The sequence below is a fragment of the Monodon monoceros genome, unplaced genomic scaffold, assembly GCF_005190385.1.
Source record: "Monodon monoceros isolate NGI ecotype Baffin Bay Population unplaced genomic scaffold, NGI_Narwhal_1 Super_Scaffold_20, whole genome shotgun sequence".
In the NCBI taxonomy this organism is placed as follows: Eukaryota; Metazoa; Chordata; class Mammalia; order Artiodactyla; family Monodontidae; genus Monodon; species Monodon monoceros.
The window spans coordinates 101,291,741-101,306,073 of record NW_021703777.1 but is presented as its reverse complement, the minus strand read 5'-3'; the positions used below and the strand labels follow the sequence as shown (position 1 = coordinate 101,306,073).

General features: G+C 50.5%; 1 protein-coding gene across 1 annotated transcript in view; it reads left to right on the top strand.

Moving 5' to 3' along the window:
- JAKMIP1 (janus kinase and microtubule interacting protein 1) overlaps nt 1-14,108 on the top strand; it is a 128,596-nt gene extending 114,488 nt beyond the window's left edge. The window contains exons 19-21 of the mRNA XM_029235365.1: nt 1,385-1,588; nt 11,375-11,440; nt 14,029-14,108. Coding sequence (XP_029091198.1) covers nt 1,385-1,588; nt 11,375-11,440; nt 14,029-14,079 — 321 coding nt within the window. The 3' untranslated portion in view covers nt 14,080-14,108. The remainder of the gene's footprint in view (nt 1-1,384; nt 1,589-11,374; nt 11,441-14,028) is intronic.
- Nucleotides 14,109-14,333: the final 225 nt, after the last annotated feature.

Here is a 14,333-nt window from a genome sequence, read left to right as displayed (position 1 = left end):
TCTTACCCAAAGAATATTCCAAAGCCTCAAGTGGGCTTTCAGGCACATGACGAGACTGGAGCTGTGATCAGCGCTCGGCTGATCTGAACGGTCAGGGAAGAAAAATCTCCAGAGGGTGGCAGTGCCGTGGCCGCGGGCAGAAGGGAGGACAGCAGGTGCCAAAGTCACACCTGTGTTCCTTTGTCGTTGAGCTGAGTGAGATGGTGCAAGGCCACAGTGGAGCTTCTGGAATTGGATGGTGGGGTCCTGGCTGGAAGCTGGCCACATGCGGGTCTCCTAGGAGCCCAGCTGCTGCAGGGGGAGGGGGCGGCCAGCAGGCACAGGCAAGCTCCGGCTCCATGTGGATCCCTTGGCTGTGTCAGTGGACAGATTCCCACCTTCTAGTTACCCAGGGGCGATGACTAGGGTCAGGAGAGGGGAATTTGATGCCTGCTGGCTAAGATTGGTCTGATGGGCCTGGAATTCCCTTGGCGGGAGGTTAGCACAGCCATGCTGAAGCCGGGGAGGCTGCAGGAGCAGGTGGCCACAGGAACAGAGGGCCACCCGTGTTGACCCACTGCTTCAAACCTCCTCCTGCGTCTTCATAGCAATTTCCATTAAAACGGGTGATTGGTCTATAGCGTCTTTGGAAGAGAAAGAGCTGTTCCTAGCAAGGGACGTGGGTGGGGATTTAGGATGGCAGAGAAGGAGATACTTCTCTCTTTTGTCCCTAGATATTCCCATGAGGTAAATGTATTTAAGTGTCTCGCCGTGAGGCTGAAAAGAAATAACTTTCTCTCATGATGAAAACTCTGAGCTTTCACAAGGATCTCCTCCCCTGGCTACTAATCTCTCATGTGCTCTGCTAACCAGGGGTGTCTTGCTTTTCAGGGGGAGGAGAGAGCAATGAGGACACTGTCCCCATTTGCTTGGGGTTGAAATTGCTTTTCTAACTAGGCAGCTGAATGCCAAGTGCGTGCCATTTGGGACACATTTTCCACGCTACTCGAGATAAAGGGGAGATTTGTTCCCAAGCTGGGGGCAGTGAATTGGAAGCCAAAGACAAAAATAAAGACCCGTTGAGTCAAACTTCTCTTTGAATCACACATCTTAAGGGGCGGTTATGACTATTTCTTCTCATTGCCCTAGTCCCCTCCTGTACAGAGCACGGTGTCTTGATTGAACAGAGTTAAGAAGGGTTCTCAAAACCGTGTGCACAGGGCTGAAAGGGGCTCCCTCGCCCCCATGCCCACCCCCGAGGCCGCTGGCCACTCTGCTCGGCCCCTGCATGCCTCCCCTCCCTGCCCAAGATCCCCCAGCTGGGCCTCGCTCGGCTGCAGTGTCCTAGGGGTTCCCGTCCACCCACCTGTGACCTCCCACTGTCTGTGTGATTTGGGCCGCTCAGAAAATCCAGGAGCTGGAGGCCACGCTGTACGACGCGCTGCAGCAGGAGCCGGGGCGGCGGGCCAGCGAGGCGCTGAGCGAGGGCCAGCGGGAGGACCTGCAGGCCGCCGTGGAGAAGCTGCGCAGGCAGATCCTGCGGCAGAGCCGGGAGTTTGACAGCCAGATCCTGCGGGAGCGCATGGAGCTGCTGCAGCAGGCCCAGCAGGTAGGGGCAGGGGCCCAGCTGGGCGCCACTGGCCACCACTGGCCACCATCCCCGCTCCTCCACCCCTCCTGTCCCCTGTCGGCACACTGACACCTCTGATGGACACAGTCGATGGAGAGCTAGCAGGAAATCAAGTTTCCGTGAAGCAGGGAGGTCTTCCCGTGGACGCCCTCACAGCCCACAGGTGAATCCTCAGTGATGGGGAGACGCGGGGCTCTCGGGCCCACTATACCGCCAACTGTTTCTAATCACACACTTAAACAACACAGTCCCCAGCCCAGCTAAATGGTAACACAAACCAAAGCAAGGCGTCCCCTCTCCCTCCAGCATTTGTGTTCTGTTTAAACTCAGGTTCTTGTAACCAGGAGGCGCGGGCTGGACGGTTTGCTCTGGGGCTGATCTTGTGATGACGGCTACTTTGAGGACTGGACCTGTAGGCTGTATTAGTTGTTACCTCTGTATTCCTAAATGTGTTTGGGGTCCTGTGCGAACGTCATGTGCTGCCAAGCGCATGGGCACCAGCTTCCCAGGACTCGTGAGGGGGACAAAGATGAGGATACAGCAGTAGCTCTGGCATTCTTGGGCACACGCTGTTTTAGATCCTTCACCTCACGGCACTCCTGCAGGTGGGATGATTATGTCCATTTTCCTGGTGAGAAAACTGAGGCTCAGGGAGGTTTACTCACGTGCCTAAAGGTCACACAGCTCATAAGGAATCCTGTCTGTGAGGAAGGATCTAGATAACCAGTGGGGGTCGGTGTCACAGAAGGAGAGAGACAGAGACAGAGAATTGGAAGAAGGAGCAGGTAGAGAGCTGTGTCCGAAGCAGCAGAAGCCCCCATTAGGACTGAGAAGCAAAGATCCCTGGTGGGTTTGGAAGGGGTGTGCGGGGCACAGCCGACTGCATTCGGTTGAGGACTGAAAGGGCCGTGATGAAGGGGGAAAGGGTAACTGGAGGTTATGACGGCAAACTCTTCATTCCACACTTGATTTGGGTGAAAGGACTTCGGGCATCCCCCACGACCCTCCACCTGGGCTCCCGCACTGCCCCGTCTGTGCCAGTGTGATCTGCTCGCCAGCTCCTGAGTGACCTGGCTCTGATGGGCATAGCTCCTGAGCTGGTATGATGTCTGGCACATGCTAGGAATGCTGGGGACACCAGGAGGGAGAGGATGGAGATGGAGGGGAGAGAAGGGAAAAGCATGGAGGGGGTGTGACAAGGACACTGTCACTGAACCATCTCCGTTATGGTCACATCGCTAGTGAAAAGTCCCCTGAGGTGGCCGCACCCCAGCGGGACAGATCCCGAGCATCTAGCGTGACTGGGGCTCTTCAGTCGGTGCACACAAAGTGCTGGGGGTATGGGGAGGTCCCTTCCCAGGGCAAGCTGTGAAGGTCCCGATGGAGGGCCCAGCTGAGCCAGGTTTTGAAGGTAAATAGGAAGAAGCCAGGTGGCCATTGGGGGAGCAGTGTTTCAGGCAGCAGCAGAGCAGGGGTGGTCAGCTGGAGTAGCAGTGGTTTAAAAAACAGACCCTGGGACAAGACAGCCTGACTTTGAACCCTGTTTTCCCACTTATTGGCTGTGTGGCTTTGGACAAGTGACTTAACCTCTCTGGGTCTCACTTTCCTGAGATGGTAATAATGCCTACTCACTGGGATGCTGTAAGGTTTAAGTGAACTATTACATGGAAAGTGCTCTCAGTAAGTGTAGGCAGCGTTATTATTGCCAAGTGTAGGCTGTGAGTAGGTGTAGCAGGACCAGGGCCAGACCAGGCTAAGAGCTGGATGCTGGATTAGCTAATGCCCAGCACTGGGTGTCGTTTGCAGGACTTGCCAACTGAGTGTGAATGAAGGGGTTGATTTCATGTTCAGCAAATCCAGCTCAAAGCAGAGCATTTGTGTGTTTGAACCAAAAAGTCATTACCCACCTGAGGGTCCAGATCTCACGAAGGTGCTGGTTATAGTCTAAGTCCAGAAAGTGTGATGGACGGGCCAGTGAGCACACCCTAAACACAAAGGGCAATGCCACATGTGGCTGTGACTCCCTGAAAAGCACCATGTCCCACATACTAAGAGAAAAAGGGACTCAGGTGATTAAAAAAAAAAACAGCAGAAAGCAAGCCATGCTGGCTGTGTGGTCGATTGAGGACTAGTCTCCCTTAAAGAAGAAAATCATTTAAAATACAAGTGTTTTGGAGTGTTTGTGTAAGATCGTATGGGACCAATCACTTCCTTTTACATTTCTCTTGACCTACCTAGTAAATTGCATGTACCTAAGCATAGGGAAAGTTGACTAAGAGCTTGACCCAGGGCTGGGAGCTGCTTTTCCTTTATCTCTGGAACATTTTCAAATCAGTTGAGAATTCTGCTGAGGGTAAATGGTAGATACCCTTCCTCCCACCGAAGATGCCGTCACTCTCATTAATATACACTGATAGGCGTCTGTCAGCCAATACCAATGACAGATGATATATCACTCTGAGGCATTAGTGAGGTAGGACATGCAAGTCAGTTAGTGAGTGCCTGGTGCCTGGGAGGTGTCTAGTAAAAGGAGGACTCTCTTTATATAATTACAAACGTGGATGTTGACACCCGAGGCCGCGTTGTGTTCTGTCCACCCTGGCTACTCAAAGTGTGGTCCATGGAGCATCTCCTGGGAGCTCTTAGAAATGCAGACTCTCAGGGCCCACCCCAGACCTACTGAATAGGATTCTGTGTCTACAAGATTCCCAGGAGATTTCTGTGCAAGTTAAGTTGTTAAATGCTAGTTAGTCTGAGAGATACATGGCTGTGAGTTAGAGAGGGGTGTAAGTGTCTGTATTAGTTTACTTGGGCTGCCATAACAAAATACTACAGACTGCATGGCTTAAACAACAGAGGCTAGATGTCCAAAATCAAGGCCTGGCTGATTGGGTTGCTGGTGAAGGCTCTTTTCCTGGTTTGCAGACGGCCACCTTCTCTCTGTGACCCCCACATGGCAGGGGGGAGGGGGGGGGGGGGCAGATTGGGGCAAAGATGGGAGGGAGAGAGATTGTCCTTTTGTTATAACACCACCAACCCTACCAGATTAAGGTCCCACCTATGACCTTATTAGGGCTTCAACATAAGAATTTAGAGGGGTCACAATTCAGTCCATAGCAGGTTTCCCGTTACATTTTTGGCTTTGTAAGGAAATGAGTTCTCATGCCTTCTTCCCTGACTCAGCTCAGGTGAGCCCCTCCTCCATCACATCATGCCACAGAATCCAGGGGAAAGGTTCCACCTCCTCCCTTCTCTGGGCTCAGCCTCGGAACTGTCAGCAAGGCAACGCCCTCCTGGCCTCCTGTTCTTCGTGGGTGGTTCGGAGCAGCTCTAGCTCCAGGCTTTGTCTTAAGGGTCCTGTGTCACCCTGTAGGCAGAAATGCTTGGCCAAACTCTCCCAGTGTGGCACAGATGTAACTGATGATGCCATGACGCTCACAGATCCTTGCTCCCCGTCTCCCAGCCCAGCGTCACACGTGTAATAGCAGCAGGAAGAAGGAGCCCCAGCCAGCATCTCAGTGCCTTTGCAAAAGATGCTCAGAGTACATCTGTTTTACTGGGTGTTTCCTTTAAGGGAATGGGCTGGATTTGGTTCATCCAGGTGATGCCCGGGCAGAGAGACTTTCCTTACAACAAGCCCCATGATAGCATGATGCTGGGGACAGAGAGACCCTCCTGTCCCGAGCTTTCATTCAACAGCGTATCACTGGGCACCAATCACGTGCTGGGCACAGGTCTGGCCGCTGGAGATGGAGCAGTGGGCAAAGTTCCTGCTTTCCTGGGGGGTGTCTTTTCATATCTCACTGGGGGGAAACAGGCAACATGTATGTAGATATCAGAAACGGTGAGGCTTGAGGCTAAAATGACGTGAGAGGTGAGCCATTCAGCTATTTGAAGAGAGAACAGCAAGTACAAAGGCCCTGAGGTGGGAACAGGCTTATGATGCTGGAGAAAATGTTTACATTGTTCATCACCTGTACTTTTCAAAAGCAGTTCCCACCACATACAGGATTTTTAAAAGAGACCATCAACCCGAAACAATAGTTGCAATGAGCATTGTTAAAACCCCAGTTTGTAGAGTATCACATGACTTGTAAAACCCTTGGCTATCTAAGTGTTAGACCCAGTTTAATTGATGGGAAACAGAGGCCCAGGGGCCAAAACAACTTGATTAAGGCCAACCCGCCTTTAGGAAGCCGTGGCCATTCCACTAGGGGCCAGTTCTGAGTTCACGTCATACTAATTCCCTGAGGTTTACTACTTGTTTTTGGCAAGTGTTTGTCCTGAATTTGATAGAGTCTCCAGAAATCTGGCATTAAAAAAAATAATAATTTTGAAGAAGCTACATTTCCAGTGGGAGAAGGGCGTTAGGAGCCTGAGAATTTCAAACGTGCATCGCAGTGATTTATTTTCCCCCCAGGAACATAAAAAAACAGCATTTTAAAGCTACGAATGGAGAGCTACGATGTGGCATTAGTAGCACAGGGTCTTGGGTCAGACAGGTCTGGATTTAAATCCCCCCGGCCCCGCCCAGCATAACCTGAGACAAGGTACTTCAGCTCTGTGAGCCTCGGGTGGGTGTCCCCGTCTGCAGAATGGGGACACCGCCAGCACACACCTCAAGGGTTGAGGTCAATGGAGAATTTCTGTGAAGCATTTGGAAGAGAACCCACCATGAATTAAGCCCTGGACAGGTGTCAGCTCCTACCCGCTGCCCTGGGCCTTTCCCACCCAGCCTGGCCTCCGCTGCACGTTCTGTCACTCACAGTAACGCGACCCCTGCTGGGGTCCCCAGCACACGCTGATCAGGCAAGTGTGGTCCAGGCTGTGCTCCAGGACTGGGAAGAGGGAGAGTGAGATGCCCTTGGCCTTGTAGAGCTCACACCTGGTATAGTGAACACAGAGGCAGGCCCTGGGCAGGGGGTGGCCGTGACGGGGGTTGGGGGGTGCTGGGAGCCAGGGAGAGACCTGCTGGTGGGGGGACCTCGACATGTACACCTGAGGGTAGGAAGGAATGGGCCCTGCCCCAAACCCCCCAAGTCTTCCCTTCATTCTTGGAAGAAGATCCCAGGTGCGTGCGCTCTGGCCCCGTGTCACCCCAGCCCTTGTGCCCAGATCCAGCCTTGCATCTGCTGTCCCCCTGCTGGGGACACATTCCTCAAATGTCACCCGAGAGCGGCTGCCCCATGGCCTTGCTTAACCAGCTGCTCCCCTGATTGACTTTTCTTCCTGTCACTTCTCACTACCTGGTCTTTGCTGACTGACTGTCTCCCCACGAGGCTCTGAGGGCAGGGGAGCTGCCGTGTCCCAGTGCCCAGAACAACGCTGAGTGCAAGCACGGCACAGAGGCACAACACAGCACGCACAACACACAGCACACACAACACACACAGCACACACAATGCACAACACAGTACATATAACACACAACCCACAGCACACGCACACAACACAATGCACAACACAGTACATATAACACACAGCACACACAGCACACACAACACAACACAGCACAGCACTGCCAGGCATTCTGGCATCTGACCCGGCCTGGAGCACCAGCTGCCTGCGTTGATGGGAAGAATGTGTCCCAGTTTGCCCTGGATGGCCCCTGTCCGCTTTGCCTGCATTTGGCCCATGGGATGCAGTGATGTGACGTCATCAGCCTGGCCCCAGTGGGCATTTCAGTTTTCAAGCCCTATTAAGTAAGGGGAAAAGTGGGTGCAGGAAAAAAAATCAATCAGCCCATGGTACCTTTCCCAACAGAACGATTCTGCACGTTTGCAAAATGTTCTCCCGGCGTGAAGATTGGAGTCGATCCACTCATATAAACTTGCTTTGTCCTCTCCCTCCCCAGGCTTTATTCCCCAGCACCAGCTGGCCTGCACCACAGATATCTGCTGGGACCACAAGCAATTGCAGTACCACCCTCACCCCTCCCTGCCCCTCCCTGCCAATCCATCCACTGCACCACAGAAGCCTGCCTAACACAGCGTAGCACCATCCCTCCCCAAAGACCCTCCCTGGCTCCGCCGTGCCCAGAAGATGAAGTCCGGGTTGCTTAGCCTCACGCCCTGAGCCCCCTGGGCCCTGTGCTCACCTCTACAAATGCACTGGCTGCCTCTCTCACGAGCTTCTCCTGCTCCATGTCACACCATTTTCATTTGCAATTTTTCTAACATCTACATACCAGGCTCTGTTCTAGGTGCTGGGGATACAGCACTTGCTCTCATGAAGCTTATATTCCAGTGCAGGGAGACAGATCAGTGACGGCACATAGAAGGGGCTCCATAAATGTTGGTTCACTGATGGTCACACCAACCCTCTGAGTGGGAACCATTGATGCAGTTTCACAGGTGAGGTGAGTTCTCAGAGAGGGTAAGCAACTTGCCCAAGGTCACACAGCCAGGAAGTAGCAGAGCTGGAATGTGAACCCATGTCATGAGATGACAAAGCTCTTAAGCACTGCCCCTTCCAGCCTCCCATGACTGGATGAGAGACTGACCCTAGTTATTAAAAAAATTCAGGAAGGACTAGAATGAGAATCAGCTTCTCAGGCTGAGTTTTTTTAAATAAAAATATTTATTTACTTTTTTTTCACTTAATCTTTTAAAAAAAATTTATATTGGGGCATAGTTGATTTACAATGTTGTATTAGTTTCAGGTGTACAGCAAAGTGATTCAATTATACATATGCATATATCCATTTTTTTCAGATTCTTTTCCCATATAGGTTATTACAGAATATTGAGTAGAGTTCCCTGTGCTATACAGTAGATCCTTGTTGATGATCTATTACATATATATTAGAGTGTATATGTTAATCCCAAACTCCTAATTTATCCCTCCCCCCCCCCATCTTTCCCTTTTGGTAACCGTAAGTTTGTTTTCAAAGTCTGTGAATCTGTTTCTCTTTTGTAAATAAGTGCAAAAAATGGGCAGAAGATCTAAATAGACATTTCTCCAAAGAAGACATACAGATGGTCAAAAAGCACATGCAAAGATGCTTAACATCACTAATTATTAGAGAAATGCAAATCAAAACTACAATGAGGTGTCACCTCACAATGGTCAGAATGGCCATCATTAAAAAGTCTACAAACAATAAATGCTGGAGAGGGTGTGGAGAAAAGGGAGCCCTCCTGCACTGTTAGTGGGAATGTAAATTGTACAGCCACTATGGAGAACTGTATGGAGGTTCCTCAAAAAAACTAAAAATAGAGCTACCATATGATCCAGCAATCCCACTCCTGGGCATATATCCAGAGAAAACCATACTTTGAAAAGATACATGCACCCCAGTGTCTATTCATAGAAGCACTGTTTACAATAGCCAAGACATGGAAGCAACCTAAATGTCCATCCACTGATGAATGGATAAAGAAGATGTGGTACATATGTACAATGGAATATTACTCAGCCATAAAAAAGAATGCAATAATGCCATTTGCAGCAACATGGATGGACCTAGAGATTGTCATACTAAGTCAGTCAGAGAAAAACAAATACCATATGATATCACTTATATTTGGAATCTAAAAAAAATGACACAAGTGGACTCAGGCTGATTTTTAAAGCCCAGAAGTTGTTCCTGGGAGATTTTTGCGAATCCTTCGAAAGCTGTAAAGCATTGTCCTCCCTGCACGTGGCATTGTGATTTGCAAGGCACTTTCCCCCAGGTCCCCATTTCACCCCCAGGGTTACAGGGTCACTGTGCAGTTATTACAGAAGAGGCGTTCCACACAGAGAGATTATTTGATTACATGACTCTCCAAAGTCCACCCTCTGGTAAATTTGGGGCCCGGGATCCCAGCAAGGGTCTAGCCGAGCTCTGTGCTCATTCGCAGATGCTCTCTGCCTGCCCGCCTTGCAAGCGGGTCTCTGGAGGGCGGTCACGGTCTCCCTCAGGTGGGAGAGAATTAGAAACGTACTGGGCTTCTCGTCCTTTATAGAGCACGTAGTCTCTGCCGACTTTGCTGTAAGTACTTTGCACAGATTCACTTGCTAGATCCTCAGATGTGGGCAGCACTATTACCCCCAATTCACAGAGAAGGAAACCAAGGCCAGAGAGGCTGAACTACTTGCCCAAGGTCACATATCTGAGAGCAGAAGTATTTTTCATCTCTCTTCCGTGCCAATCCATCTTCTGTTTTGCTGCCAGTGTGATCTTTCCAGAATCAAAATCTCATTATTTCCTTACTTGAAATCCTTCATGAGTTCTCCATGACACCCCCAAATCTGCAAGTTCTTCATCGGGACATTCCAGACCCTCTGAGCTCTGCCCCCCCTGCACTCCCAGCTCCCTGCACACACACACAGCATTCCTTCTGCCTGGAGTTCCCTTCCCTCTTTGGTGTCTGGAAAACCACAGTGGGCTGGGTTTTGTGTTTCCTCTGGACCCCCCAGCCCACACTTCAACTCCTTACACCCCTCACTTCTGCTCAAGTGTGATCTTCCCTGAGCATCCATATGAAATAGCACCCCATTCCTTCCTTACCCCTGCTCGACTTTCTCCATGACATCTGTATTCATCCAGGGCACCATCTATGTATTTGTGTAATACCATTGTCTGAACCTGATGGGACCACAGACTCGAGGCCCCGGGCATATTGAGCCATATTTGCCGAGTGGGTGAATGTGCCCACGGTGGTGGTTCTCAGAGTGGGGTCCCCCGACCAGCAGCAACCGCATCACCTGGGGACCTGTGGGGAATACAGCTTCTCAGGTCCCACCCTGAACTGCTGAGTCAGAAACTCTGGGGAAGGGCTCCTGGGATCCGCAGGGCCTCCAGGTGATGCTGATCTGAGTTTGAGAACCTGGACAGAAGGCTTCTCCGGACTGATGATGGGTCCGCCTTCTTAATTCGGGCTGACCTGAGTCGCCGCCCTTCAGCCCGACAGCGTTCTCCAGAGGAGTGAGGTCTCCATGTACATTCAGGACTGGCAAGGCTGTAGCCAGCTAAGCAGCTGTCCAGGGGTATCAGCCCTTGAGGGGTGTTGAAGTGCTACTGGACACATGACAATCTGGAAAAGGTTGTACTTGCCAGACCCCCTGGGTGGGATGCTGTGTGGAACTGGAAGGAACAGATTGATAAACCGCCGAGGCTTGGTGTGCACCCCTAGGGGCATTCGGCAGGCGCAGAGCCAGGTAGGTGACCAACTGTCCCTGTTTCCCCGGGACTGATGAGTTTCTCAGGACTCTGGACTTTCAGTGCTAAAACCAGGAAAGTCCCAGGCAAATGGGGACAGTTTGTCATCCTAAAACCTAGCACTACGTGGGCTTCTAAGAATCTGAGTGGATGCTACAGCCATGCCTACCACTGGCACTCATCTCTGCACCAGCTCTGAGGCTCCAGCTAAATAAATCTTGGACAAGTCATTTGGTGCTACTTCAAATCCATGGTCTTTATTAACCTGCCCAAGGCACCTCCGTGTCTTGGTCAATCTTGATGTTTATGTTTTTAAAAGAGTACACGCTGTATAATTCCATTACGATGCATTTCAAGAACAGGCAAAATCAACTTTTAGTGACAGAGGTCAGAATAGAGTCCCATGGGGGCCTGAGGGAGCCTCCTGGGTGCTGGAGAAGCCCTCAGTCTTGATTCAGGGGGTGGAGAGACAGGCCTGCACACGTATAAAAGCTAGCTGAGCTGCCCACTTATTATTTGTATGTGTCACTGCTTATACGCCACACCACGATAAACAACGAAGAGTAAGGTTTGAACCTGGAAATTTTACTTTTTCTGATACAGAACTTAATGTGTTGCAGAGAATCCGAGAATTGGAGGATAAACTGGAGGTCCAGAAGCGACATCTGAAAGAGCTGGAGGAAAAGGTGAGTGGTGTGAGCTCACACCATGCCGTGGGCTTCTCTCCATGAGTCGTTCACATGGAATATTCTCTTCTCCTGTCAGTTTCATGAAACCCAAGGAATGGGCTCTGTCTCCAGCCCTCCCTTTTCTGCCCATGTTCCCCAAACTGGCAGTCCAAGAAATAGGTAGCCCCATCAAGTACTTTTCTAGGGAAGGAAAGCGCAGTCCGGGGGCTTCCCTGGTGGCGCAGTGGTTGAGAGTCTGCCTGCCGATGCAGGGGACGGGTTCGTGCCCCGGTCCGGGAAGATCCCACATGCCGCTGAGCGGCTGGGCCCGTGAGCCATGGCCGCTGAGCCTGCGCGTCCGGAGCCTGTGCTCCACAACGGGAGAGGCCACAACAGTGAGAGGCCCACGTACCGCAAAAAAAAAAAAAAAAAAAGTACAGTCTGGGATCAACTTTGTGTGAGGGAGGAGGAGGGTGTCTATTTTTTTTTCCACCAAAGACCTTCAGGTGAACCCCTCTGACATCTGTGAGCCGTAAACCAGCCACAGACATTGGACTCATTCACCTTGAACGATATATATGCCAAAAACCAGTGAGCATTCTTAGAAGTCTCCTCCCTCCAGCAGGAAGTATGGCTGACACCCAGCCCCATTGTCTCTCTACGGCTATCACCATTTTAAGGGTGAGAACTCTGAGCCTGAGAAAGATTCAGACACTTGTCCATGATCCCACAGCTGGAGAGGGATACCCGGGGTCTCCAGGGATGTCACACCAGTGCCCCCGCCACACGTTGTTGGTCCAGATGGACAAATGAGTCCACACATGCGGCATCTTTGTCAGGGCACTTACCACTTCCTGTCCATCCACTAGCTCTTATTCATCTCTTTATCCAAGACAGTTCTTGCCACAGAATAGGGCATCATCAAATGTTTGCAGAATGAGTAATAGATGAGTAGAGAGAAAACCTAAAACTGCACATTTTATATCGCAGAGGTATGCTCACATGTGGGAACAGGTGAAGGGCTCTGACCCCATTGGGGTGGTCCTCTGGGGACAATGTGCCTCAGGAAGCTTGAAGGGTGATGTGCCGTCACCCCGGGGAAGCAGATGGAGAAAGGGCATTTCTGGGCTTCAGGTATCTAAGGCTGGCCTTTGGAGAGAGGAAGCCGTCTCATTCCATGGACAGAGTGAGGCCAAAGTCACGAAAGCCACCAGAGAGCAGATTCAGGGCTATCTACAAATGGGATGACAGCCCACTCTGTCTAGAGGGAATCAAATACAATGGCCCAAAGAGACAGACCAGCTCTTCAGATGGTACACCAGCTTTCTCTCCTGGGAGTCAGCTATTACACAGGTTAATTCACCTTCCTGGCATCTTCCCATCTGCACCTGGAGCCCTGGGGCACAACCAGCAGCGGGGCGGCAGAGGCTCATGGCTGGAGGATTTGGGCCAGTTCTCCTGTTGGCGCCATGGAAATCCCATGGAAATTCGGTTTAAGCAGATTCCTAGAGCCCCCATCTGCTGCATGCCAACCCCCCTCCCCAGCTTCCAAGGTTATTTTGAGGAGCTGGGGGGATCTCAAGGATACTTCAAGGATTTCCCCGCGGGCACTACTGGGCTGGGCTGGTCGAAAAATAACTCCAGCCACCATGGTCAGTGGTCAGGAACTCTGTCCCTGCCATACTCCACAGGCTGGTCCTGGCAAGGACCTCCCCTACCCCGGGCCTCAGTTTCCTCATGTAGAATATGAAGAGCTAGGTGATTCTAAATGCCCCTTCTAGCTCTAACTTCCAATGATTCTAAATTTTGTTTAAAATTTGGTGGCTGTCTGTTTGGATTTTCATTTTTTCAATAACAATTTAGGGGAGCTATTACCTTGATTTGGAAAAAAATAATGAATTCTTTTCAAAAGCCCTGGATAATGTTCAGACATGTTTCACCTAATCACCAGCAATTCTTTTTGAATAAAGCAAGTAATAAATAAACTAAGGGAAAAAACTCTACTCTCAAACTGACCTGTATAATTTTTCATTCCCTTAAAGCCATTTTTTTTCTGCAGATTTTTTCTTTTTAAAGTAGACTAATCAAATGGCACAAAAGATTTTAAACAGTGGAATCTCTTGGGAGAGTGGGCCCTGGCAGGGATGGTACAGGGGCCAGTCCGCAGGTCGGACTGGATGACCTGTGGCCTGGGTGGAATCTTCCTTGATCCTTGTACGCATGTCATGCCTAGTCTTTGGTGGGACCATCAACTATGACTATTGGAGAGGTCTTCCTCTATATATTCTGTCCTGCCGGGTTCTTCAAGAAAGTCACACCTCTGCACCAAAAAGCCCTGGTCCATGGTGTACATCTCCCCTGTCTAAATTAGCCAGATATTCGGGGACTGTGTAGGGACAACCCACCCTGGGTGACACATCCCACAATATGGGTTTCTCAGGTGAAATCCGCTCCTAAAGCCCACTGACTTCCTGTTTCTCTTTCCAAACCCAACCCCAGTGGTGTAGTTCTTGTGAAATGCTGTCATTGAGTTCCATACTACATATCTTACATCTTTTTTTCTTTTCTTTTTTTCCCCCTCATTTTCTTTTGGTCTTATTTTATAGTTTTTGTTCCTTTTTTTGTTTTTCTCACTAGCATTCATTCTGTGGCCTTGATGACGTCAGTGAGCCAGGAACTCGGGTTGGTATCCTTTCATTTTCACTGATAAAAATGATTTTTCTAAAAAGGAGATTTCCTCCCAGCTCTGACTGTAACATTCCTTTAGGTGCTATGGAAGGTGGCCTTGTGGTAGATTGCTCCTGGTCAGGCTCACTGGCCCCGGGGCATCCGGGGGTCACTGGCGAGTTCCACCCCTGAGAGGAAGATCAGGGAGCTCTCTGTGAATAAGATTGGACGACGGGGACCTGGT